The sequence below is a fragment of the Chenopodium quinoa genome, unplaced genomic scaffold, assembly GCF_001683475.1.
Source record: "Chenopodium quinoa cultivar QQ74 unplaced genomic scaffold, ASM168347v1, whole genome shotgun sequence".
Lineage (NCBI taxonomy): Eukaryota > Viridiplantae > Streptophyta > Magnoliopsida > Caryophyllales > Amaranthaceae > Chenopodium > Chenopodium quinoa.
Window position 1 is genome coordinate 1,448,861 of NW_018744501.1, and position 27,140 is coordinate 1,476,000.

At 33.8% G+C, this 27,140-nt stretch overlaps 3 protein-coding genes across 4 annotated transcripts; 2 read left to right on the forward strand and 1 right to left on the reverse strand.

The window, feature by feature from the left end:
* The first annotated feature begins 499 nt into the window (after positions 1-499).
* LOC110697919 lies at positions 500-1,204 on the forward strand. Its single transcript, XM_021875321.1, has 2 exons — positions 500-934; positions 1,001-1,204. Exons 1-2 carry the CDS (start codon positions 500-502, stop codon positions 1,202-1,204), a joined length of 639 nt encoding a protein of 212 aa, XP_021731013.1.
* A 6,442-nt stretch (positions 1,205-7,646) lies between these two features.
* Positions 7,647-21,410, forward strand: LOC110697830 (protein TsetseEP-like). Of its 2 annotated transcripts, none has more exons than XM_021875230.1 (8): positions 7,647-7,830; positions 8,078-8,192; positions 11,121-11,201; positions 16,398-16,473; positions 16,593-16,689; positions 18,460-18,512; positions 19,853-19,915; positions 20,736-21,410. In XM_021875230.1, exons 2-8 carry the CDS (start codon positions 8,083-8,085, stop codon positions 21,093-21,095), a joined length of 840 nt encoding a protein of 279 aa, XP_021730922.1. In that variant the 5' UTR covers positions 7,647-7,830; positions 8,078-8,082; the 3' UTR covers positions 21,096-21,410. The 2 variants fall into 2 exon arrangements, with proteins under 2 accessions (XP_021730922.1, XP_021730923.1); XM_021875231.1 differs by having other exon boundaries at positions 7,648-7,830; positions 16,398-16,446.
* A 1,060-nt stretch (positions 21,411-22,470) lies between these two features.
* LOC110697831 (nucleolar protein 58-like) lies at positions 22,471-26,213 on the reverse strand. Its single transcript, XM_021875232.1, has 3 exons — positions 25,429-26,213; positions 23,202-23,311; positions 22,471-23,128 (listed from the first exon to the last, which is right to left on the reverse strand). The coding sequence occupies exons 1-3, from the start codon at positions 25,622-25,624 to the stop codon at positions 22,841-22,843; spliced, it is 594 nt and encodes a 197-aa protein (XP_021730924.1). The 5' UTR covers positions 25,625-26,213; the 3' UTR covers positions 22,471-22,840.
* Positions 26,214-27,140: the final 927 nt, after the last annotated feature.

Genomic DNA, 27,140 nt, shown 5'->3' on the forward strand with positions numbered 1-27,140 from the left:
TTGTATTAGTTAAGTTTAACATTATGCGCAATGTAGTATTTTATTTTTAAGTTGTATTAGTGGTGTGGTTAATTTCAATGTAAGATGTACACTTGTATTCTGATTTTCCAATATTGAATGACAAGTTGTTTAACAAGTTGATTTCAGTTGTCATTGATACCGACATAATTGCTTTAAATCTTTGTCATTGTATAGTCACTTCTTTCTGAATTCACTTTATTAGAATGATTTAACTTTGTGTCATTGATACCGACATAATTGCTTTAAATCTTTGTCATTGTGTAGTCACTTTTTCTGTTTTCACTTTATCAGAATGCTTTAACTTTGTGTCACTGTCAACTAACATAGTATACCTATTCCGTGGCTGAAAATTTGATTCCTTTACTTTGTGTGGTCATTCAGATTTGTAACCACGTATTCATTTGATATATTTGTTGTATATAGTAGGCATGGTACATATCCACAACCACACCAATTCATCAAGTAACAATATTAATACATGATGTATTCTAGACCATCATCAAGCTCAAGTTCAAGTTCATCTTCTTCAAATACTGAAGAATATGATCAACTTGTTGATGAACTCTTCACATACCAACCCCCATCTGTCCTCATGCCCCAAACACAATCCCAACACACTTCAAAAACACCTAGAGGGGGTACGAATAGAAGAGATAGGGAAATTGGACATGCCAGGCTGTTTAATGATTACTTTTACGATAATCCTATGTACAACACCACCCAATTTAGAAGAAGATTTCATATGCAACGACCTTTGTTTGTACGTATAATGAGCAAGGTCGTTGAAGGTGATGTTTACTTCCAGCAGCGTAGGGATGCAGCTGGAAGGTTAGGTTTATCACCTCTGCAAAAATGTACAGCGGCGATAAGAATGTTAGGCTACGACATGGCTACGGACGCCGTGGATGAATACGTTTGAATCAGTCAGTCAACCGCTCGAGTTGCCCTTCAACGTTTTTGTGTCGGGGTCATTGATCAGTTCGGAACCGAGTACATGCGAAACCCTACACCTGATGAATTGGCCCGAATACTGCATCAAAATGAACAGCGTGGTTTTCCAAGCATGATAGGCAGCATTGATTGCATGCATTGGGAATGGAAGAACTGTCCAACGGCTTGGAAAGCGCAGTACGCCGGTAGGAACAAGAAAGCAATGCTAATACTGGAAGCCGTTGCAGATTAGGATTTATGGATATGGCATTCCTTCTTTGGTATTCCTGGATCTTGTAATGACCTTAATGTCTTATACCGTTCACCAGTGTACGATGAGGTTCTGCATGGTCGAGCTCCTCCGGTAAATTTTACAGTTAACGGCCATGAATACAACATGGCATATTACTTAGCCGACGACATTTATCCGAAGTGGGCAACTTTTGTTCAGGGTATCACAACCCCTTAACTTCAGAAAGATAAAATGTTCGCTGACCACTAGGCTGCTATTCGAAAGGACGTTGAAAGAGCATTCGGTGTTTTGCAAGCTCGATTTGCAATAATACGAAAACCGTCACTGGCGTACGATGAGGACATACTACGGGACATAATGAAAGCATGTATCATTATGCACAACATGATTGTTGAAGATGAGTGCCACAACTACACTCGAGCTGAAGTTCTAAGAGCCTTCTACGAAGAAGATCAACAAGAAGTAACATGTCACCAGCATCAACGTCTACAACGCCACCGTTTGAATTCAATGTAGGCCGACCTACCAACTTTGACTTCGACGCATTTCTACAGCGAAAAGCTTCCCTCCGTGATAGAGAAATTCATTTATCTCTGAAACGTGATTTAGTCGAACATATTTGGCAACGATACGGGCCACGTAATTAGGGAGAAATTAGCACGACTTAAATAAGGTCAAGTACTATGGCGTACCTACTTTTCCGTACGCAGTCGAGTTTTTTTTAGTTGTTTTGTTTATTTTAATTCCTAAATTTTAAAATAAACGTACTCATATTATAATACGATAAACATTGTCAATTTGTCATAGTCCTGCAAGAATTCAAATGATATGGAGTATACTTTAGATTAACACACGTTTTCATAGACAAGTTGCCCGATAAAATGTTGAATGCTTCAGATATTGATTATTTTTTCATAAAATTATGCCATATTTTTAACGAATAGACTTTTTTTTAATTCGTGTAGTATAATTTATCAATCCTTTGTTCAAATGTCTGCCAATCCCAGAAAAATCGCTGAACTTCCATTGAAATTTATGCTAAAACTTCCGGGGGAAAAAACCAAAAAAAAAAAAAAAAAAAACACCACAAATTCAAGCTCAAAATATTGGGAAAATTTGATAAACTACAAAAAAAATCAAAGTAATAGAAAATTTGAAAAAAAAAAGATAGGAAAGAAAAATCGGCAAATAAAAAAAAAAAAAAAAAAAAAAAAAAAAAAAAAAAAAAAAGAGAGAGAGAAGCCATCAGATTAGCATATTGGCACATTCGTCATAGCAACAACAACCCCAAATATCAAATTGGGAGCGCAATAATTTATTGTTGCCACTCGTGCTTACTGTTTTCATCATCGGCTGTATTTAATTTTTCAACAATTTTCTAAATTTGAAAATCAAAATGCATTTCAGAAGCTCAAAATCCAGAAGAAAAAAAAAATGATCGATTTCAAAATTGAAAATGGGTAGATTTAGGGTTTGGAAGGTGGAAGATTGTATTATTATAGGGGAAAGTGAAGGAATCGTATAAGTGTTCTCGGCCCAATTTAGCATACTGCGTTTGTATGTTAATAAAAGCCCATAATTGGGTTGAGTCGATTTGGTTCGGTTATTTTTTGTACTATTTCAATATGGGTAGAGTTATAATTGGGTTGCGTTAAATGAGACGATTTGAAAATGGGTTTTACTAGCTTTGTTGTATGATTTTAGGAGTTTCTCAAAATGTGTTGTTATAGGGTAGGGACTAGGGATGTTACATGTGGGCTTTTCTTTTGTTTTTGAGATCAAATTTGTCTATGTGAATTTTATATTCTGATGAGTTGTGCGGTTTAGAGCCGCCATTGAATTTTGACAAGACAACAGAAATTTCATTATATGAGTCCATTTTAACTATGAGCATTTGAAACCAATAATTTGAGATTGGAATGGTCGATTTTTAGTATAATCGGTTTATTGAACTTTACAAAGCGTTTCGATAAGCAAGGATTGGTTTAATTTAAAACATGCATTTAATAGTGGTCTTTGAATTAACATATATAAAGGGTGGTGATCACTTTAGTCAATATTGCATGCTTCTTTGGATGGTTTGAGCACATTGAGATTGTTTAGGAAGAAAAGATTCCCACTTATTATTACAAGATTTTTGAATCAAATTACAACTCTTGAACGAGTAATGACATAGGCAATAGAAGGTGCACAAATTGAATATTAAATAGTTAGCATTGAATAATGACAAGGCATAATAAATATGGCAAGAATATAGAACAATATTAAAGCATAATCAAAAGTATATTTAGATTGAGAGATTGCAATAAGGTGAAAAATGGAGTATTTGACCATCAAAGTAGGGCATATAAGCCTGATGCCTCATTACTCTAATGATGACTTAATAGATTTAGCTTTGAGGGAGAAGATGTTCATCCTTAAGCCTCGTGGACATTGACATATACTCCCTATGTCCCTACTTTTTTTTTTGCCCCATTTGACTTTGCACAATCTTTAAGACGCGTCTTTGAACGTCTATATCTTTATTTTCATACACGTAAAAATTATAAAAATGTGATATTAATAAATATATAATGAGACGAACCTAACAAGATCCCACATGATTATATAATCTCTTATAAATTAACGGCAATGTATGGTCAAAGTTTTCTTAAAGGTGACTCTAAAAATGGCAATGGGGCAAAAATAAAGGGAAGGAAGGAGTATAAAACTAGAAATAAGATCTTAATTTGTAAATCAATTTATGCACATGATCAAATATGACACATATATAGAGATGGCTTCCATGATTACAAAGGGTTGGCTTTACATTTGTTGAGAGTGTCATTGGATAATAAATAATGTTTTGTAAAATGATTTTAAAAAACCAAGATGTAAGCTTTGTGTGGACAATTAGGGGGCCTCAAAGGCGAGGGCTTTAGTGCACAAAACTAGGCTAGCAGAGGAAGGGATCGAGAGTGAATACTTGAGCCATAAACATAAATTTTTGAACACACAGTAATGATAGGAAATCTCAAAACTTTTCCATGGGGGAACTGAAGCATGGAACCCCGTGGAGAACACTTTCGTAAGAAAATCCCTAGTTCATGCCATAAGGGGTTGTCCTTGTGGCCTTGTATGAACATCATAGGTGTTAAAACTTGTAAAAATCAAGTTTTGTAAATCATAAAAAACCATAAGATAAAAGATTTAGAAATGGAAATAGGAGAAACCCTTGGGTATTACTAGCTTTGCTCAAGCCTTGAGTGGCTCTTGGAACGAGCTCCTATGTAGGGGTGAAAGTTCGATTTGCGGTTTGAATTATAGCCAAAATCAAATTCAATCCGAATTAATTTGGTTTTGGATTTCTCAAACCAAATCCAAGCCGAATTAAGATTCGGTCCAATCCAAACCAAACCGAATTAATTCGGTTTTGCTAATAGAATCCAATCCAAACTGAAATTTGTTCCCTTCTTTCGCAACATTCAAATCTAAAACCCGAACTTCACGCAAAAAAATCTTGCAATCATTCAACCTTTTCTTGTTAAATACATTCTTTGTGAAATATTGAGAAGGAGAATTGAGAATTAGGGTTTTTTTTATTTGTTTTTCATTAAAAAAAGAAAGGGGAAAGGGGTTGGGATACTTTGTAAAAGAAAATGGCTTTAATGTAATAGATTGAAATTTCGGTCTGTAATATAATTCGGTTTTCGGTTTCTTAAAACCCCAAACCGTAATCCATATTTTTTATTTTTCTAAACCGATCCAATTCGAATTTAAAAAAAAAAAAAAACCCAAACCGAATTACTAATTCGGTTTGGTTTTAATCCCAATTACTTTCACCCTTACTCCTATGATGCAAATCTGATGCTTAGAATTTAGTTTTTGCTTGATTTGTTTGTGAGATTATTTGGTGATTAAGCTAAGTGTCTTTTTTGTGCCTAGTGGTTGCTAAGAAGTTGAGTTAATATTGTAGCAGTGTTTCGCTGACATTTGTAAATTTTTTGACCTCCTAAAATGAGTCAAATGAAGTAGATATTTGTGGGAGAATGAGGCTACATCGTTTTAGGTCGTGTGTTGTGTAGATATGCTATGTTTAGTGTGCCATAAGTGCTCTGCATTTACAACTTGCATGTACTTATAAGTCCCACTTATTCATGTCATTTTGTTTTAAACCTATGTTATTTTACATTAATTTTTTATAATAGGTTGAAATACCATCAACATGTACTCTAAGAGAACCTAATACTAATTAAACTTTGATAATTAATATGTGTAGCTCTTAATAAATAAAAAGTATTAAATATTGACATTTTAAAAGTATAAATCAAGGCGATTCTAATAAGATCCTACATGAATATATTATTCATTACATATAAATCACAAAAGATAATTAGAGAAAATCATGTAAATATTGTAAAGGTCAACATAGTATAATATTTTTGGAATAAAGTGATAGATACTCCATCCGTCTCATATTACAAAGCTTGTATTTATTTTTGGGCAAGCTAAAATTAAAAGTCTATTTCTATTTAAAGGATGTAGTTTTTTGACAATATTACCCTTTTTTTATGGGTTGTCATTTTCTTTCTTTGTCTTTTTTTGTACTAATCATTCTTTTGACATCATTTCCCAATACTTTCTCTCCCTTTCTTCATCAATTCTCAACTACTTTTCTTTCTCACTATCTCTCTTTAACCCCACATGCACATATATGTACTCCCAATCCTTAGTTTTAAGGACTCTAAAATCTCCTTAATTCCCGTGAAAAAACCCAAATAGGGTTATGAGAATTAAGGGGGGAGTATTATAGTAAGATAATATTTGTCGTAGATTTATGATATATTTTGCATATTTTGTATCCTTATCGTACTGGGTTTCCTAGCGTGATTAGGACTATTCTTGTAAACTCTATATATATAGGTCAATGCTGTCACAGCTTAAGTTTTAATCTAGCTTCCGCAAATATTTTGATTTTTATTTTTTAATCTTTAATTTTTTTCTTATCAAAGTCCGGCATCGTGATACATCCGTGACCTTGGCGTCACGCTGACTCTTGATACAATGTTAGATTTTTCAAGAAACTCCTCAAATTGGCATGTGTACCATTGATCACGTTAGGAAACCTAGAACGATAAGGATACAAAATATTCAAAATATATCCTAAATCCATGACAAATATTATCTTACTATAATATCTATCATAAATGAGAATTATAAATGATATGCATCTACTTTCAATACTTAGTTTTAATTTGGGGTTTGCTAATGTGTTTATTTAGGTGTTTAGAGAGCCATAAAGAAGAGAAGGGATGTGAAAAAAAAAGGTCGAGTGATGAGAATTAATCTCAGGATCACGAACCGGGAGGGAAACTTTAACTTTTAATTTGGATCTATTAGTTATCTTTTAAGTTTTTGTCGATGTGGCGCTATGAAAAGAGATTATTTGGGGATAGCTCTCCTCCAATAACCCTAGTTTTGAGTAGCAATATCAATCACAAATTCCTTTTTTTTTTTCTTTTTTTTTCTTTTTTTTTTAATTTTTTCTTTTCTTTTTAATAAAGAATCAATCACAAATTCTTGAATAAACTCTTATTAACTTATTGTAAGATGGATTAAAGTCATTAACATAAAAAAATAAAAGGTATCATTTTTAAACATTTAAAAGTTACTCGTGTTACCCTTTATAACATGTACTTCCTCTGTTCTTTTTTACTTGACCTGTTTCTTTTATCACGCTTGTCAATGCAAAACTTTAACGATCAATAACTTTAATTTTCCATAAGTAAAAATTGTAAAAGTTATATATTATGTAGTACTTATTGAGACGAATTCAAAAAGATCCCACGTGAATATGTTTTTCCTTATATATTATTCACAAAAGACGGTCAAAGGAGGGGTGGTGTATAGTGTAAAAGTCAAAACGGATCAAGTAAAAAAGAACGGAGGAAGTATTCATTAGAATTATACGTAGTATATTGAAATACAATCAATCTAATCATGTATTACCCTCTTTGAAAGATTTGCCGCGGTGCAGGTTTGCCGCGTCGCGACAATTCTTTTTTTTATCGCACCAGCTTTTTCGTAAATCTTATCCTATTTTCCGGCTTCAATTCTATAATTACCATAGCCTTTCAAGGTTACATACACTTTTTTTTTTCTGCTTATATATATATATATTCTCTCTAATATTCTTATTCTCTTAAATCTTCCATCTTTCTAAATCTTTCAAAATTCCTCCTACACATCAATACTGCACTCCAAGCTATATCGGCGGTCCACGACATGAAAGGTTTGTTCACTTAAATTTAATTTCGTTTATTTAATTTATACGAAGTATATTATACTGAAGTATACTAACCGTTTCCCAATCCAAATAAGTAGATTTAATTATTCTTTCCGTCTCTAATAAGTAGATTTAATTATTCTTTCCGTCTCTATAAAATTAACGGAAGTCTGAATTATATTGATTACGAGTATTTGTTTGCCACTTAATATTACGGAGTAAACTTTGATTTACTCGACATTACAGTATTACACTGCCCCGCTCCACCCTTCCCCAGCTCTCTCCTCCATCGAAGCGTACTCCGAATCCTCCATTGAAGCGGCTTTTGAGCTTTATCTCTTCCATTGAAGCAGCATCTGAGGTATTTTATTCATTCATCAAATATCAATTTCACAATATAGTGTTAATTCCAGTAACAGTCAATTTAGGGTTCTTCTAAGGTGAATTATTGAACTATTGTTTATACGATACTGACGTTATCAAAGATTATAACGAGCGATTTCGTTGCTAGAATTTTGCTATTCATATTCTTAAATGAGAAGAATTTAACGTGATTTTTCGAGCCTGCTTTGATAATTGAGACAAATTTGGTTGTTAATGTGTGGCAGGCTGAATGTCAGGAGAAAACTATGAAAACGGACCTTTTCTCCCCGTGCCCGAGGCGGCCACCCCTCCCGCTTTGGCTCAGGGAGAGGCCAGTCCTCAACTCTCAGATGCTAATGGGTACTTTTTATTTTTGCAGTTTTGCTCCTTTTTTCTGAATAATATTTAAATGATAACTATTATGCTTGATTTGGTTAATATTCGAGAAATTGAATAATCATTGCGAGGAAATAATGTGCAATTTTTTATTTTTTTGGGTCTATTTGAACTCGAAATTACTTAATTTTGTGTATATACAATAAACTTGCTTAGTTGTGGTTGGAGTTCTTGTACAATGAAGTTCTTCTATACTTGAGGTAGCTAAAGGGAATGTATTGCTTAATTGTTTTTTAGTGTTAATTGTATTCCCTTTAGAAAAAAAGATACTCTGTAGTATAAAGGGCATTCCTTAGTAAGAGAACGGTTAGTGAAATCAAGAATGTATTGTATCTAGGTTATGACTTGTGAGCTAATAGAGTTGAACTGTCTGATTTATTGTTGTTGAGCTAAGCTAAGATCAGCTACTGGGTTGTTTTTTACTTTTATGAACATGTTGCTACCTTTGTACACCTAAGAGGGGAAAAAAACCATAAACCAAAGATGCTTAAACTTTATGCATAGAGCTCATTAAGTACGGATTTAATATTGTCAGTAAAGTCTATAATCAACTTTTGGATTGATGTCTAGTAGTACAAATATTAGGTATACCCCAGCTCTCCATTCTTTGTGGTGTCTCTCTGTGGTTATATTGGGTTAATTCAAATTTGAATCATTGCAATATACAAGTAATTGATTTGGGACTTCAAAATCGGCTAAAACTTCCTTGTCTCTATTTTGAGAGGGCAGTAAAATTGAATATGGCCTTTTTTTTTTTCCTTGTTTAGACTGAAGTTGTGGTCTTTATGAAATTATAAGCTATCATCTGGAACTAGACTAATGTTCGTTTTGGATGTTATTAACTATCTTATGTTGTAGCACTGGAATATTTGGTTGGTAGACATGAAATAAAGCTGTTATCTAAATATAGGTTGATGTTAATATGCAAAATATTTTCTTGCTGATTTCTAGCATACCTTGCTTGACATTTTTGGAGGAGGTAGATAACTAGGGCGTTTGTTGATGTCAACTAGGCGCACTTAGCTAAGTGGTACATGTGATGCATAAAATATGCGTGAAAGGAGTTTTGAGCTCTGAATCAACTGTTCTTTTGAAGCCGCCAGCAATTTCTTTTGTTCACTTTACTGTCGATCAATATGTTATAAAAGTTTTTTTTTTTTTTTTTTTTTTTTCACACTGAAGAATATTGTTGCAGTGCACACAGTTTTGAACTCTTGATTCATTAAAATCCACAACGTTTCTTGTTTACCCTTTTTGTCATGAACTGCCATGTTGCCAAAGAACTTATTGGTTTTGACTTTTGGGTCTTTTGACTTTCCATATTTACACTTGTCAATATACTTAGGCTATGCTTTTTATGGGTTGCTCCTCTCTTGGTGTGTGCATATGTCTCAATGTTTTATCTGAGATATACATTCAATAGAATCACATGTATCTGAGCAATTTTAGTAGAAAAGTATATATAGTAAGATCAGCAGCTTTATTTTTCATTAAAGTTGTTTAAAAATTTTCATCGAGTGCTTGCATCTGAGTTGTTTGGATGATTTCAATTGCATTCCAGTTTCTTAGATGAGCGTTGTTGAATTTGTGTGTCTTTAAGATTCGTGTTCACCTTTTGAGGTTGGGTTGCACGACAAACTCTTGACCTGTAATGCCACGAGTACTGGTTACAATTTTCTACTTTGAAAAAGCCTATTACGTGAAAAGTAAAAAGAAGGAAAGGGGCATTGAGAAGGGACTATAACAAAAACAATTTGTTTGTAAACATAGTAGCAACAATTAAATTGGATGGTACGTGTGATCACAAACTTTTAAATAAATTGGAGATATAATAATTATTGTAGGTCGGTTATAAAATTACTCCGATATAATTAAAAGTTACTTATGTTTTATTGATATATTTATTCTTTTTAAAGGAGTAAAAAATCTTATCTTAGCATGTGAAGATAACTAAATTATCCTTATATAACTTATTTCATAGCCTGTTTACATTAAAATCATATCAGATTTAAAGTTACCCCTAATGCAGGTTAAATGTTAACTCAAATTGGATAAAAGTTACCCTATGATTGTATGATGTACACTAATATTATTGTAAACCGGCAGTACACAAAAGTTTTGAATTAGATTAATATAAGAGCCTAATCAAAATATTTAATCTTCACAAACTTTAGTTCTTTGGATTAAGAAATCAAAAATTAAAAATTGGTGCTCAAGAGTATAATATTGAGCTAATTTGTTTCATATACTAGCTGTGATGTGAGACTAATCGCGGATAATTCTGGTGCAATGCACACATTATTGCAGTTGTTACTTATAAATTATGAGGATAAAGGGAGTTTAGTGAATCTTTCAGAGCAGCTTGTCTTGTTTCTGATTGGATGTTATCTTTTTTCTCGATCATCTGAGTTCTGGGGTTAAGTTTTGGGAATCAAATTCCGAGATGGCCATGTACATTTTAGATGACTGCTGCACTGCTCTTAATAAAACTATCATTAATTTTTGTGAGATAATAGGTAATTCCCGAATCTCGAGCCATGCTTAGGTTTATAAAATTAATATGTATGAAAAATATAAGCATTCAAGAAATATATGTAAAAAAGTAATTTTCAAGACATTAATCCTTACATTAGATGTTTTCATTGGAAATCATCTTTAACATAAAAAGTTGATGCTAATAAGATCCATGCCCAATATTTCAATTAAGGTCTGTTTTTTGTGGATAATTTTTCCAATGCAAGCTTAATAATTTTTCCAAGGAAAAATATGATTTTGTGAACTCCCTTATATAATATATAGATATGACAGCTAAACTCTTGGCATTTTCATGTTTTTAGTCTTGTATTCAGAGCCTCTCTTAGTTTCTGATTCATGTTATTTTTTGGTATCTAGAAATGGAGAATCTGATCCTAGGCTGTCAGCTGAAGAAGTGAAGGGGGTATTGGAAATTATAGCTTCAACTGGAAAGTTTTGGTATGGTTCTATCTCAAGCTTCTTGTTGCATACCCACACATGAGCTATGGGATGGGGCTTGGTGAAATCAGCACTGATCTCCCAATCCTTGTACCTACATGGCGCATGCACTATGGTTCTCATGATATCATCCTTGCCACTTTCAAGCTGCCTTCTCATTTGATCTTATAGACACAAAAACACACATGCACGTACATGGCGCCACACACATAAAGATGTACACAGATATGCTCAGATTTATGTATGCATGCGCATATAATTAATCACACTTATGGATATGCATAAAGTGGTATATGGAGCTTTGGTTGGATTTTAATAACCACTAAAGCAAAACTCGTGTTTTAAGGTACCTATGTTTTAACTTGGCCAATTATTTATTTAAATTAATTAGTTTATTTTATTTTGTAACAGGATTTTAATTGTAATTGTTTAAAATTTAATTAAATTATAAAATAATTCAAATTTTTAAAGATGGAACCGATTTTTTTTAATTTTTATTTTGGTTCAATTTTTTATTTTTTATTTAACAAGGGAGAGGGAGACCGAAAATGACTTGGTTGGAAGGAGTTAGGAAGAATATGAAGTATATGGATTTGCATGAGGATGAGGCATTGGATTGTAAGGGATGGAGGAGGAAGATTTTTGTCGATGTCTACACGGAATAATCACTTTTGGTTCATGTAGCCAACCCCACTTATGGGATTAAGACTTTGATTGATTGATTAATTATTTAGCGGTTCTTTATTAGTTTGATGTAATAAGTAGCATGGCTACTTTAGTTCCATAAACCTATTGAGTTGGCGTAGATTATTCTTATTAATAAATCAGATTTTAATAGTTAATAATTTCGGATTTTATGATCAAATAAAATGGGATTTTATTTGATTATGAACTAAATGTAGCCATGCTACTTATTACATCAAACTAATAAAGAATTGCTAAATAATTACTATGAACTTAAAAAGCTAAGAAACGTTTCAAAAATCCTGCAAGACATTATAAAGGTTTTAATTAATCAATCTGGACATTGTCCTTCTTATCAGTGGATTGCTTGTAGCTCCTTGGATCAAATTCGTGATCGTCATCATCATCATCCTCCTCCATAGGTTCAGGAGTTTGAGGTTCAGGCTAACAAAACAAACATGTTCATAGCTTTAAATCATAAACATATAAGTCATGACTGTGGAAGCGTTAATTTCTGAATTTACCTCCAGCCATTGTAAGTTAACTACGAGGAAGTTGAAGACCCAAAATTGATCTGCGACTGCGGAACCGCAACTGTATTCTTTTGAATTTTTAGTGCTGAACCCTCACTCTCACTTAAGATGGTGTTTATGTGTGTTTGAGAGTTAGATACAGTGACCCTTGTAGTAGAAAAAAGACTCACATTGAATGACATATATATATAGGGAGTTTTGCCATCAAAAACTCCTATTTTCCTGAGTTGGTTATGGTGGTTTCCTAAGTTGTGGGCTATTTTGACTTCGATTACGGTGGTGCATTGACTCACGAAAATCCACCTTAGGTATGTGCTAGCTGATGGTGCCGTCTCTTGGAGGAGTGCGAAGTAGACCTTAATTTCTACTTTTACTATGGAGGTTGAGTTCATATCTTGTTATGTGGCTACCTCACATGGTGTTTGGCTAAAAGGTTTCATATCTGGGTTAAGAGTTGTTGACTCTATCATTCCCCTAATAAGAACGTATTGTGACAATTGAGCTGCAGTTTTTATGGCTAAGAATAATAAGAGTGGAATTAAAAGCAAACACATTGACATAAAATTTCGAGTCGTAAAAGAACGTGTTTAAGAAAAGAAAGTGATCATAGAACACCTTGACACTAAATTGATGATTGCTGATCCCTTGACCATAGGCATGCCTATTAATGGTTTCAAGGGTCATGTACAAAGGATGGGACTTAGTTCTATCATGTGAAACATTTGTTTATTGTATTGAAACTTTCTCATTCAGTTTTGATATTTCTTGCATTATTTGAATTTATGTACATGCTTTTGGATATTTGGTTATTTCAATAAGAAATGTCATTTTTGTTTGATCTAGAGTGAACATGAGGTTTACTAATTAAGTTGTATGAGTGGTGGAAGATCGAATATATTGTGATACATGGAAGATTAGTTCTCGTTATTAGGGAATTTATCGCTATGATTAATATATTGAGTTTTCAGTTTAAATGGATCAAGTGGGACAATGTTGGATTATTTTGAAAATAAATAATTATTAATTATTATGGAAATAAGTGGTCCATATATATTGGAAATCAGTTTTCCATGATCAAGTAAACTTATTGCCCACTATCCCACAAACTTAAGAAACCACCATAACCAATAACTTCAGAATTTATTTCTTGATAAACTTAAACTAGAATCTGAAAAATTAAAGGAAAATCCCAAAGGTACAAGTCTTGAAATCGAAATTAAATTTCTAGAGAAATTTGGAACATAAAATGTCCTTTTTAATTGCAAAATAAAACCACTACTTAGAGTTATGCTGCATGTCCCAACTGCTTCCACATGCGAACTCATCTTGTTCACAGAATAGATGTTATGTTCAATGCCCATTGGTTTCCTTAGGTTTGTCTTACCCTGTAAGGTATACGAAATATGGATTGTGGTACCAGAGTCAATCCACCATGTATTACAATTAACATAACAATATTATATTCATGACAAACGCTAGAAAATTACCTTTTTTCTTAAGCCAATCCTTAAACTTGGTGCAGTCTTTCTTCATGTGTCCCTTCTTTTTACAAAAGAAACACGAAGAATCCTTTTTAATGGATTTATTTATTGGAATCTTTCCCTTTCCCTTTTCTTTTTCCTTAGTGTGATCCTTTTTATTCTTTTCAGAATTTGTGAGATTCACCTTCCCTCCTCTTGAACACACATGGACATAAGTTCATTAATTGACCATCTAGAGACTATAAAAGGGTCGTATTGGTTAGGAAGAGTATATAGAATAAAATGCACTAGGAAAGAGTCAGATATGGTAACTTCCAAATCCTTAAGTTGAGCTGCCATATCACTCATGCGCATGATGTAATCACGCACTCTATTAGTCTCCGTGATCCTCATGGATGAAAATTGCATGATTAAGGTGCTTGCAAGAGCTTTGTCAAAAGTTGCAAACTGTTCATCGATGGCCTTAATGAGTTCTTTAACATTATTAGTATGCTTATCGACAGAACTACGTATACTAGCACATATTTTAGTCTTTATGAACATAACGGAGAGACGGTTAGACCTCTCCCACTTTTCATAAAGACTAATTGCATCTTGTATACTAGTAACCGTTATGACTGGTGGTTCGTCTTTCCTAATAGCATAGTCAATATCCATCCATCCTAATTGCAGTAGCACTCTTTCCTTCCACACCTTATAGTTGCCTATGGGCTAAAGTGTGACCCTTGTAGCAAAGTGCTAAAGTCAAAATCTTATAGTAGCCCTTGTAGCACTCTTTAGTTCAACATGAGTCTTTTTTTCTGCTACAAGGGAGTGACCCTTGTCCCTTGTAGCAGAAAAAAGACTCACGTTAAATGATATATATATAGGGAGTTTTGCCGTCAAAAAATCCTATTTTTGCGAATTGGTTATGGTGGTTTCCTAAGTTTGTGGGATAGTGGGCAGTAATTTCCTTGATCATGGGAAATTGATTTCCAAGATAAATGGACCACTTAACTTAATAATAATTAATAGTTATATATTTTCAAAATAATCCAACATCCTCTTCCTCCTTGTCGAACGACACATTAACTACTATCGGGGGATTTCGATTAGGATTCTCTTCACAAGAACCATTCCCTGTCTCATTGCCTTGTCTCATTGCCTTCATCCATAGGTTCTTCTTCAGGCTCTAATTCCGATTCTTCACTACGCTCTTAGGCTGAAAGTTTTGTGGAGGTGGATGATTTTGATGATAGTAGTCAGGAAGTGGAAGATTATGTTGATATAAATAATAGTGTTGGGCTTGAACAATGTAGCTAACTAGATATCTCCAATGAAGGCCTCATTGGCCATAGTTATCCTTGTAGCGAGCATAGTTAGGTGTGCCCCCTGGATGAAAATCAGAAAAGTTATTCTTTATAGCTATGTAGGGCGGTTCATCCGGTAGACAATGAACTATTAAAGCAGACTTAGGAAGGTGCCATTACTTCTCTCCCATAACATCACATAAATACGAATAATGGTATCAAACCTTCCTAATAAAATGGATCGCATGCTCATAAATCTTCTTAATCAAAGTTCCGATCTATGTACTTACTAGGCAATTCTATCGGCATCTTGTAAGCAAACCAACTTAGAAAATAGAAAAGCCCTTCCCAAAAGAAAAAAAAAATAAAATAAATATAAACAACACAGTTCTTACATAAAATTTAAGTTTGGTGTTCAACCAAACAATCTTTTCTTGCATATAATTAAACCACATAATTACATGCTTTCATACAATTCATAACAATCCTACAACATGATTGAACAGCACACATTATTAAATAAATGCACATAGGCGACATAATTATAATTTAAATGCCCAAATAGTTCTACACAATCTCACCACATGCCCAAATAATTTTACACAATCTCCTTCGCATACCTACACAACTAATTTTCTAAATTCCTTTTCATTTAAATAATTCAAGCTAAAACTCCAAAATAATTAAAAAAATTTGGACCGAAAATTTTAAAAAAATAAATTCGTACCAAAATAAAAAAAAAAAAAAAACAAAAACAAAAAAATTCGGTTCCCTTTTTTAAAATTCGAATTATTTTATAATTTAATTAAAATAATTAAACACTTTCAATTAAAATCCTGTGATAATGTAAAATAAAGTTAACTAAATAATTTAAATAAATACTTGACCAAGTTAAAACATAGGTACCTTAAAACATTAGTTTTGCTTTAGTGGTAATTAAAATCCAACCAAAGCTCCCAGATGCCGCTTTGTGCATATCCATGTACACGCATATAGTCATACGTTTAGGAATTTGAATGATTGCAATTTCCCATAAACTAATATTTTTGGAAACTTGGTGGGAGTAAGTAAGTGTAAAAAATGTAAAATTCGTGTTAGATGTTATGCCAACTTGATGGGATTAATGAATGTGAAAAATGTAAAATTCATGTTTAATGTTATGCCTTTTTTCTTGGTGGATATTTTCCTTGACTTTGTGTTGTCACTCAGGCATGAATGGGATGAGTTGAAAAACATGCTGTTGTTTCAGCTGAAGCAGGTAATGGTGAGGTATGCTTGTTGTAAGGTCTTTATTGTTTATCAGTGCTGGTTTTAATCTGTCTTTGTCCCTTGGAATTATTATTTGAAATTAATTTCTGTTGAGATTATGACATCTTCTTGTCCCATGTAAATTTGAATATCAAGATTCTTTCGGAATATCCAGAAGCAAAAATTCCTGATGATCAACAAAATTCTTCTTTGGGAGAGAGTTATACACAATTGGTGAAAAGCTTAGAGGAAGGTATTTTTATTAAATTCCTCACTGTTACATTTTGCATCTTGGTATTTTCTCTGATATCTTGGAGTGCTACCTGCTAGTAGTCCACTACCTGTTGGAGCTGTGAAGTCTTAGTGCTAATTGTACTAATCTTCTAATGTCCCCCAAATTCTAGAAAAGTGTTTGCATATTTGGCTACATTTTTCTTTCAATAACATTGAAGCTTTTGCAAGACAATATTGTTCTACTATTCATCTAGTTAAAGGATGCAGCATAGGCTAAGAATTTGGTGTGTTCCATTAATCAATTGCATTATGATGAGAACCTACAGGCTTGATAGAGGAGCTTCTGGCTTGTCCAAAATATATGATTTCTGCATTTGCTGACCATGCTCCTGCATAAAATTATTTGGGATGATGGTGATTCTTTGGCAATACATAATCAAGGGTGTGTTGTTTTATAATAGATTTAACTGTGCTAAAATTTATTGAATGAAACTGAAATGAAATCTACTCTGGAGTATATTATAATTATTAATCATATGATTGTCATTAGTCAATACTTTATTTATTCTGTATTCACCGTAAAAATTTACTTGTTTTTATTTCATAGTATCATTTATCTGAGACATTCATGCACTATTATCTGTTAGTTCAAGATACGTATGTAATTACTTGTCAGTTAATAATTACAATGCCATAACTACAACCTCTTGATTTGTATGCATAACCTTACATGTCACCTTGTTTGGGAATGGAGAAGTAATGAAAATGAAAAAACAATTATAGAATATGATATTTAAGTTTCTGGAATTGACCTGAATTGAAATGATACTTGTAAAAATAATACACAATAAATGTTGGAAATTCCAGCTGGCTGCTGGGCATTGGTGTTATTCTTTCTGTGGAAAAACTGTGGAAATTAGAAATTTCTCTTTCAGTTTGATAAGGCAATGTGTTTGATAATGTCATAATGAAGAGGTAGTGATTTCTCTTCTGGACTTGTGGGAGTGTGGATTAATGCCACCCATTACATATATCCCTGGTTTTTTTTTTTTTTTTAATTAATTATTTATTATACCTGTGCATATCAAAGCCCATAGCTGTTAGAGGGTTGATGGATATAGTTTTTATTGTTATCCTCCAATTTGTTGGTAACCTTATGTACTCTTGCTTGCACTAGTTTTCCTATGCTATTAATGACGTGCATTTCAGTCTTAGTCCTTTGTCCATGTTCTGTCCCCATGCTTTGTTGATTCTTCATACGAACAATCAAATCTATGCACAGAGACTACTGTTATAATTTCTAATCGTGGAGCAGGGCATCAGTTAAACTAACATCTTGTAGCTAAAAAAATGGAAATATTATGTTGCTGATGCATAAATCTTGGCCTTTAAGTTTTGGTACCATCATATATCCTTCACAATACTGTTAGGAGGCATTGAGAACTAGGGGTTTTAAGACATTACATATGTGGAATCTGGAATCAAACTACTTTAATACTTCTGGGCAATATGTTTGCATGGTTATGTGATTAAGGAGCATGTTGAGCTACTTAAAAAGGAGTTATTATTATTATTATCAACAATAGCATGATTTCAAAATACCGGTATGCTAACTATTTCAAAGAAATTGTGTATCTTGTATATTTTTTTTCTTAATTATCTGTTGTCGATGGACTTTCCTTTGAATGTAACCAAAGTAATATAGTTGACTCCAATACCAATTTGAAGGAAAAAGACTAAAGCGGATTTATAAGATTATCAATTCTGAAGCATTTCTCTTTACATACAGCTCTATTCAGCTTTCTAGATGGGCCACCATTCACATTGCAAAGACTTTGTGAGGTAATTGATTATTATATATTGAAAATCCTTGCCAATTGTTTTACTTTTGTACTAATAGTTAAGAGTTGCCATATCTGAAGCATCAAGGCTCAAGTACTTTGTATTTTATAATGCTTAGAAGTTTATTCCTGTTAGTTACTTAACTGCATTTGTAATCTGGGTCAGACTTAAGCTTTTCAAATTTAGGATGATGCTGAAGTTTAGTAAAACAGAACAGAAGATAATGAAGGCCCTTCACTGTCCCACATGGCCACATGTAACTGTAAAATAATTTAAGTATATATTGTTATTTATCCAATTCTCTTGCTGTTTAGAATTTGGGTCTAAATATTTGACTTTGTGACTCATTACTAAACATGTATATGTGCTATTTAGTGATGCCATTTGCCATTCCTGATATCATCTTTTAATGTTGGAAAGAGCTAAAATGTGAGAACTGTAAAACTGGGAACTCTTTATTGGGCACTACTGTTTCTTCGTATTGACAGGGTGAATTGAACACATTTTAGTATAAACTTTATCAGGTGCAGTAGTTTTTTTGAATTATATTCGTAATTCAATTAGCTGTACCACTAGCCTTTAGGCCCAGGCAATACATTTTCATTGATTGATATTTTTATAAGGATAATGTCAAATATTGCATGATTTAGTGAATAGGATTTTAATGTATAAACTTGAGGTCCCAACATCAAACCTTGTACAAAGAACAAAGCATGTTCTAATTCTTTTAATTGTGTGCGATAACATGGAATAAAACACCTGAAGAGAGTTCCACAAAGCACCTAGGCTTGTTTAGGAAAATATATTGGTATATATTATGCTCTTTATGTTACTTAGGCTTGTTCAAAGATATTTCAAATCCATATTGGAGGTTAGTAACACTTAACCTTGCTCTTTATGTGGAGTCGTGGAGAAGAGAAAAGAGCTTCCAACTCTAGAAATTTAATTGGTAGACAACAAAAGAGGGATGCAGACGTGTAATTTTACCATTTGATATCCTTCAATGTTCTTTGGGAATATCCTCTATGCTTTAATAGGTAGACAACAAAAGAGGATGCAGACATGTAATTTTACCATGATATCCGTCAAAGTTTTTTGGGAATATCTTGTATGATTTAGTTTCTGAAGACTTGTATATTTTTCCAATGTTTGTTCTGTGCTACGTCACATTATTTACTGTTTGGTTCCTCGATGTCCAGGGGAACCTATATTGTCTATTGAAAAAAAAAAGTGTTGCGCCTGGATGTATAATTGCTTTTGTGTCTTTTTTACACCATCTTCTGCTAATCTTGGTGCGGCTTACTTTATGGGCATTGAAAGTTGACCTTGTGCTTGAACAGATATTACTGGATGCGCAGACTATCTATCCAAATTTGTCAAAACTTGCTCTGGCATTAGAAAAGGTATATTATAATTCGCTTCCCACTTTGCATAATTACTTGCCTATCTGCTTGAAAATTCTTTCTGTCCCAATATAGTTTGGTCATCATTAGTGCCTAAATATATTAATAATAGGAAGCACTATATAATATTACTGATAAATCATGTACATAGAATTATATCGATACAATTAGGTTCTACATTAGGTCTGAATGTAGAACCTAATTGTATCGATATAATATTACTGATAAATCATGTACATAGAAATATATCTTTGCTCTAGTAAGCAAAATTAGCTTGCTTTAAGCAGTCACTTCTCATTGGGATGCTCTTCGTTGGCAACAATCATTTCCGTTCATGCAATCTTGCTTCTGTCCGAATCCTTTATGAATAAGCAGAATAACCAACCACTGTGGTACTGAAGTCTGTAGAATTAGGTACCTGAAACAAGCTTACAGCTCTGCTCTGTGTGAGAGTGATATTTGATACAAATTCAAGATCAACTTAGCTAGTTTGGGAGCCTTTTAGCTACTGATTGTGTCTGCGGTTAGAGTGTTTCCTGGAGAAAGCATCCTCTCGATTCTTTAGTATCATGACTTTAGGCAAAATTTCTGTGTCAGCTTGGTCTTTACTCTGTGAATCTTTCCAGTGATGTTTTGATTTTTGAGCTTCCTTTTGAAGCTGTGGTGCTCTCGCTCATTTTTAATGTTTGTTGTGATATAGACACAGTACAACCTAGCATCATAAAAAAATAATTTGTGAATAGTGCTTACTGTCTACGATTATTTTCTGTAACTTTGTAGACTTTCCTACTAATCTGTGAGGTAATTTTATGTTTTACAGAACCTGTTGGTGACTAGTACTCTAACGAAATCCACGGATTCATATCCTCCCCCAATTGTGCAACTAGCAGATGCCTCAAGAGAGCAGGTTGAGGATGCCCAGCCCCAGCCCCAGCCCCTGCCTCTGCCTGAGCCTCAACCTGAAACCGAGTCTCAACCTGAACCTCAGCCTCAGTCTCCTCCACAATCCAACTCAGTAGAAAATGGTGGGGAACCAATGACAGGAGACAGGGATGAAGTAATGTCCGAAGTAGATGCTGAAGTGGATGATGGTATGACCATTGACATGGAAACGTTTGAAGAGATCATCAGTTCATCAGAGACAAATTCTCAGCCCAACAATTCTCAATCTAAATCTTAATGTGAGCAGATGCTGCTGTTTAAGTGCTCAATCTTAAGCAGCAGCGTAGTCAATGTTCACAGTGCTGCCATTTGAAGTAGCTGATAGAGAATTTATGGTTCTTAATTTTGCAGCATATCACATTGTATTACTACTTCAGCATTCGATAACTTTGATGTTGATACATGATGCAGCCACAAAGGAACAGCATGATCATATGTTCGTAGCTCTTAATGCATTGTGATCTTATTTCAAAACTTGGTATTTTTTCGGTGTAACAATGTGAACCACATGAGAGCTAAAGTGAACCACTTTATATTCCCGATGCAACCATTATTCATCGCATTGTTTGTGGCTCTGTGCAAGTGTTCACCTTGTTTATAAAAGACTGTCTCACCAGGATTCATTATAAAATTTAGAAAGCTATCACACACTATAATCTATAGTATTTTGTGGCTCAATCTGAAATGCTAACATTAATGAAATTTCTAAAAAAAAACTTGATATGAATCAATAGAATTCACAATCAAAATTTACAGAAACGTAGTTCAAACCATTATATAATCTATACATCAGTCGCATAAAGATAGAGAATGTACTATGAATCTCTGATCAATGTACCGTAGTATCATAAGTTCATTATTTTTTTTTATTTATTTATTTTTCAATTGAACTATTATCCACTATGTTCGACCCCAGGTCATGTTTTAGGTCTTAAATTGAATGCTGATATTTCAGTAATTACCATTGATGACCAGTTAAAGGTAATCCAATTTTGATATAATGTCTAGTTAAGGGTAGATTAAGTAGGAGGCAATGATATATTTATTCAGGAAGTACTAAATTTGGTACTTCACAGCCATCACAACTACAACACCTACCCAAATTACGAGCACAACATACCTTATCTACCCAGGGTCAGATTGTTTTGCACATCCCGGGAGGTTTTGTCATCTAGTCAGGTCTTATCCTATACAACACATTTTATGCTAACCATGAAGATGGCGAAGTATCAAAAAGTTTGAGCCACCAGAATCAATGTCACAAACAAACCTTCAATGCAAAAAATCACAAAGTTAAAACATTTCATTTTGCATTATGGCGTAAGATAGCCTAAGAAACAGGTAGGGTACTTGAAATTATGCATGGTTATGCCACAGATCACGATGCCTAAAAATTTGACAAAGAAATGGCAATCGTCACAAGTTGTGTGTATTTCAGCAAGCACATTTTTAAATTTCTTCTAAGTTCATGTTCTATCAAAATGCTTGTTTGGTTTGACAAACTTAGCTTTTCTTACATCTGAAAATAAGCATCAAAACCAGAGAAAACTAGATGGATTCTCTTATTGTAGCAGCCATACATATCGGTGACTGAGCAATTCCGGTTCTTTAAGTTACTATAAAGGAGCTGCCATTTCAAAGAATGCTGAAATTGAAGGATTACACCATCGAATAAGTCTTTCTTTCTTATCCTATTAAAATATTACTATTCAAGGATATTGAAACTCATTGAAAGGACAATTAAAAAAAAATAAAAATAAAGATTGGTCCTAATTTGTGTAATTTGCTATGCATTATAGAGCAAAATTTTACAAGGTCAGGAACTGATAATCTAACTACAACAGAGCATCACATCTCCCAGAATCAACTAAAATGACTTGTATCATCATGTCCCTCTAGACACAGAGATACATCAAATGAACAGAGGAGCTAATCCATCATTCGGTTTTTTGCAGTTAGAAGCTCCATTCAAAAAGCAGAAAACTATGATGTTGAAGTAGAACCCTGCAAGGTCTCCAATATGTGCTCAATTCTGTATTTCATGACAGGCTGACCTTTCCGTGTTCGTTTAAACATCTTTTCCCGTAAATCTTTCCTGCGGGATTCAGCCTTTTCCTTTTCTTCCTTTTTTGCTTTATAGAAGGCTTCCCTTTCCATCCTTGCTTTCTCCTGTTCTTCATGTTTCTTCACATACAACTCTTGCAAACTGTATGATCCCTTTTTGTTTTTCTTGTCTTCCTTGCTTGTCTCACCAGCACCACCATCATTCGCCTGCAAGTGAGCAGGATTGCATGTTACACTCAGGCCAAGGTTTAAGTTTAAAATAGCAAAAAGGAGCACATACCTCAACAGGTTCAACAGATACGGATTTATCATTAGGTTGATTTTGTTGCTTCAGCAATTTCTTGTACTTGCTTACATGTTTGGCATTCGTGTAAAATTCCCTTTTCTTCTCTAAAATGATGCAAAGATGTATATACGTTAGTATATCACTGATATAGTCAAATCAAAACCCAGTCAACATTTACCTCTGTAACATATATTTGCAATACCAATACGTATAAATAAAATTATAGAAAAGGCTCTTTTCAACTCAGCATACGACTGAAAAACAGGATCAAACTACTCAGATCAGCATCAGGATTACATTTTTGGAAGAGCAAGGTATGTCAAGAACTGCAAAAGCAATAAGCTTCCATTTAGACTTGACGATTCAAAATACAATTCTTAGCCATCTCTTTGTCCATTCCAGTCCAGTCATCCAGAAGATAGGAAACTACAGTACCCAATATTTTTCTTAAATGTTCAATATTGAATTTAAATTTTAAGCAGAATCTTCTTACCTCAGTGAAGGGTCAAAGATACCAAATCAAGGAGTTCAATCCAAACATCCTATGTCACACACTTTATTCCACCTCAGGTACTTGTGTTAGACTTAGATACTCAAACACTCAAATTTGGAGTGTGGACACTTGACCATGCAAAAGTTCCATAAAATGTCTAGAGTCCAGCACTTTTACGAACAGCTAAGTCTGAGTCAACTAGTGTGCAGCAAAACAAGTGTAAAATCATTGGCCTAGAGATTAATTGTTTCTTCCCCAGCAACAAACAAGCACCCAAAAAATGCCACTGTCACCATTTTTCTCATTCCCTAAAAGAAGATACATTACAAGACCATCACAATATTTCACATCCATAACTCATAGAAAACCAGCTTTCTACAATATGATCTGGGTGGAGGCATCAAGCTCATTGGAAATAGCAAACTTCCTCAGTCACTAAACCACACTCTGCAAGTCTGCTTGCTATCCACAAGATATGAATTGCAGTAATGCATCAATCATTCCGCCACAAAAGATCTCATTGAACATAAGTAAAAGATCTTGGCAAGAGGAGTACAAGACCACAAAATCATTAAAACTGTTTGTCCCAGGCTGAGACAAACAACAAGGACATAATAATTTTTCATCTAATATCAATTCAATTGATTAAACTACCCATAAAATTTCACAGCTGAACTTAAAAAAGTAGAAGAAAAGCTTCTATGATCAGGCTTAGAGGTAGTAGGTAAACTTTGTTGATACATATTTGATGAGATTACCTCTAATATCATACGAGTAAAGATTTTTATATCTACAATCAAACTGAAACTTCGGATTAAGACAGCCTCTGAGACGTGTTCTCACTGCAGGTAAGTTGTATCCTGATTTTTACATGGTGATTGAAATAAGCGGAAAGAGATTCTTCACATTGGAATTTAGGTTCTATTAAAATCTAAACTGAACACGGAAAAGATTGCTTGGCTCTTAAACAGCACAACCACAATGCATGCTGCAAGTTCCAACTCCTTAATCAACTGATGGAGTAAATTACTTAGAAAGACATACAGTTATGCCTCTCCATGCTTATAGGCTTCTAGCTAGTAGCTTAAGGGTACAAGAGTTAATACGTGGACTCATACTTGACTTCAAAGCAACCAATTTCATCTCAAAACAACAATAGGCTGAGACTTTTCAGCAGCTAAATATGGCTTCTGTTAATTAATTCACTCATCTCCTCTAGCTCATGTAGATACCTAACAAAGCCATACCACCCATACCATCAACCCAATGCCTCTCCAAAGGCGTTAAATGTACACAGTCAAATAAAATGGATGAATTACAAAAACAATATCCGATTGTTAATTTGGTGGCTGATGGCTTAGTATGATGTTATCAAGGAGTAAGTTAGTTATGCTTTACAATGTATAAAGCTTGTACTGTGCTTTATCTTGGAAATCTACCATGATACCCAAAGCTAACAAAATAACTTACTAGAATTGTCAATCAACATCCAATATGTCATACAACCAATACAAAATTAGTCCAATTACAACCCCACGAAACCGGCTTTAGGCCTCGAATCATACAAGATATCAATCAACAGTCAACAATCATATCATCGAAACCCAAAAACAATTAGCACCATGAAATCATCAAAGTTCAAAATACTATAAATTCTTCCAAAAATCAAGCATTAGAACAATACCCTTAAAGACTGCAATTTAGAGGAGTAGAGAAAGAGGAACATACTTAACAAAGCAGGATTATATGAATTCTGTCTGGATTTAGCATTGGCAAATGCTTCAAGAGAAAGACCAGTGCCTCCCAATCTCTGCATATTTTTCTTCATCTTAATCTTACTGTTGTTGTTGTTGTTCATTTTGTTATTGAGATTGAAGCCACCTCTTTCTCCGGAATCGTTTTTTTTGAAATTAGCGTTCTTCATCGTCCGAATTCAACAAAATATGAGAGAGAATTAGTAGAAATGCCCAATATTTTCAGTGAAGATAAACCCTAATTTGCAGGATTGTTGGTGTTATGTTATTGAAGGGTTGAAGAAGGGCACAATGTAGAAGACACCAATTGCTTGAGTGTATTTTTTAACCCAAACCTACCCGATCAAATGAGAACCTGACCTTCTTTAAAAAAAAAAAAAAAAAAAAAAAAAAAGGCGAGAATTTAACCACTTCGAACCCACACTTTTTAGAATTGAAAAGTGACCTTTTCAACTCAAAATCCAACCACATATGCCTGAATGATTAGTGCCTAAAAAAAAAAGAGTGAGAACTTAACCACTTCGAACCCGACTTTTTAGAATTGAAAAGTGACCTTGTTCAACTCAAAATCCAACCACAGACGCCTGAATGATTAGTGCCTAAAGAAAAAAAAAAAGTGAAAACTTAACCACTTCGAATCCAACTTTTTAGAATTGAAAAGTGACCCTGTTCAACTCAAAATCCAACCACATACGCCTGAATGATTAATGCCTAATTTCCAATCGATCCATGAAAACCCGACGAGGAACTTAATTAAATCAAATCCTTTGACCCATTAGTGACTCGACCCGTTTTGATTAAACTATTTCATCTTGTGATTGTTTAACCCGAACCATTTGCAACCCGTGACACCTTTATCATAAATCGTTTACAACTTGTGACCTAATTAAGTAGTATTCCATAATTACTACTTGATATAACTTTATAAGTTTGCAAATAGTAACAGTAGTAACTAAATTAACCACTACGACACACATGTCGTGTCGTATTGTGCTCTTGTTTGTGTTCGAAAAAAAAGAGTTGGAGAATTCTAACAAAAACCCATTCCCTGAAATGAAACATGAAATGTTCACCCGAATTATGTTTGTCGGGAACGTTGACACTTACCCTCTTTTATGTCTGGTTCATGTTGTGTTGTCATGTTATAATTAAAAATACTCGCCTTGTGCAAATTACTTATCATCATGCCATATTAATTTCGTCCATCTTAGGCCTTGTTCACTTCACCTTAAAAAAATAATATTAAGTAAAAATAATAAGTTCAGTAAAAATCAGTTTTAGTCAGTAAAATTAATTTAAGTTCAGTAAAAGTAATTTCAGTTCAGCAAAAATAATTTCAGTTCAGCAAAAATAATTTCAATTCAGCAAAAATAATTTCAGCAAAATTAATTTAAGTCCCATTGATGCTTTTTTTACTAGGAATTTTTTATGTAAATTATTTTTTCCATACGTAGGCGTCATTCGAAGTGCGCCTACGTAAGCATGTTGTGAATATGCTTGGCACTCATAGGAAGTGGGAATTGACAATACAATTTTAGGGGAAAAGCAAAGTAGGGAGTAAACCTGGGCATCGTGTTGTGTCGGGTCGTGCCTGGCGGGCCACGGTCGCCGGCGTGCAGGCGTGCCCAGGTTTTCGTGCCGTGCCGTGCCGGCGAATTTCAAAGGCCAGCCCACGGCTTGGCACGA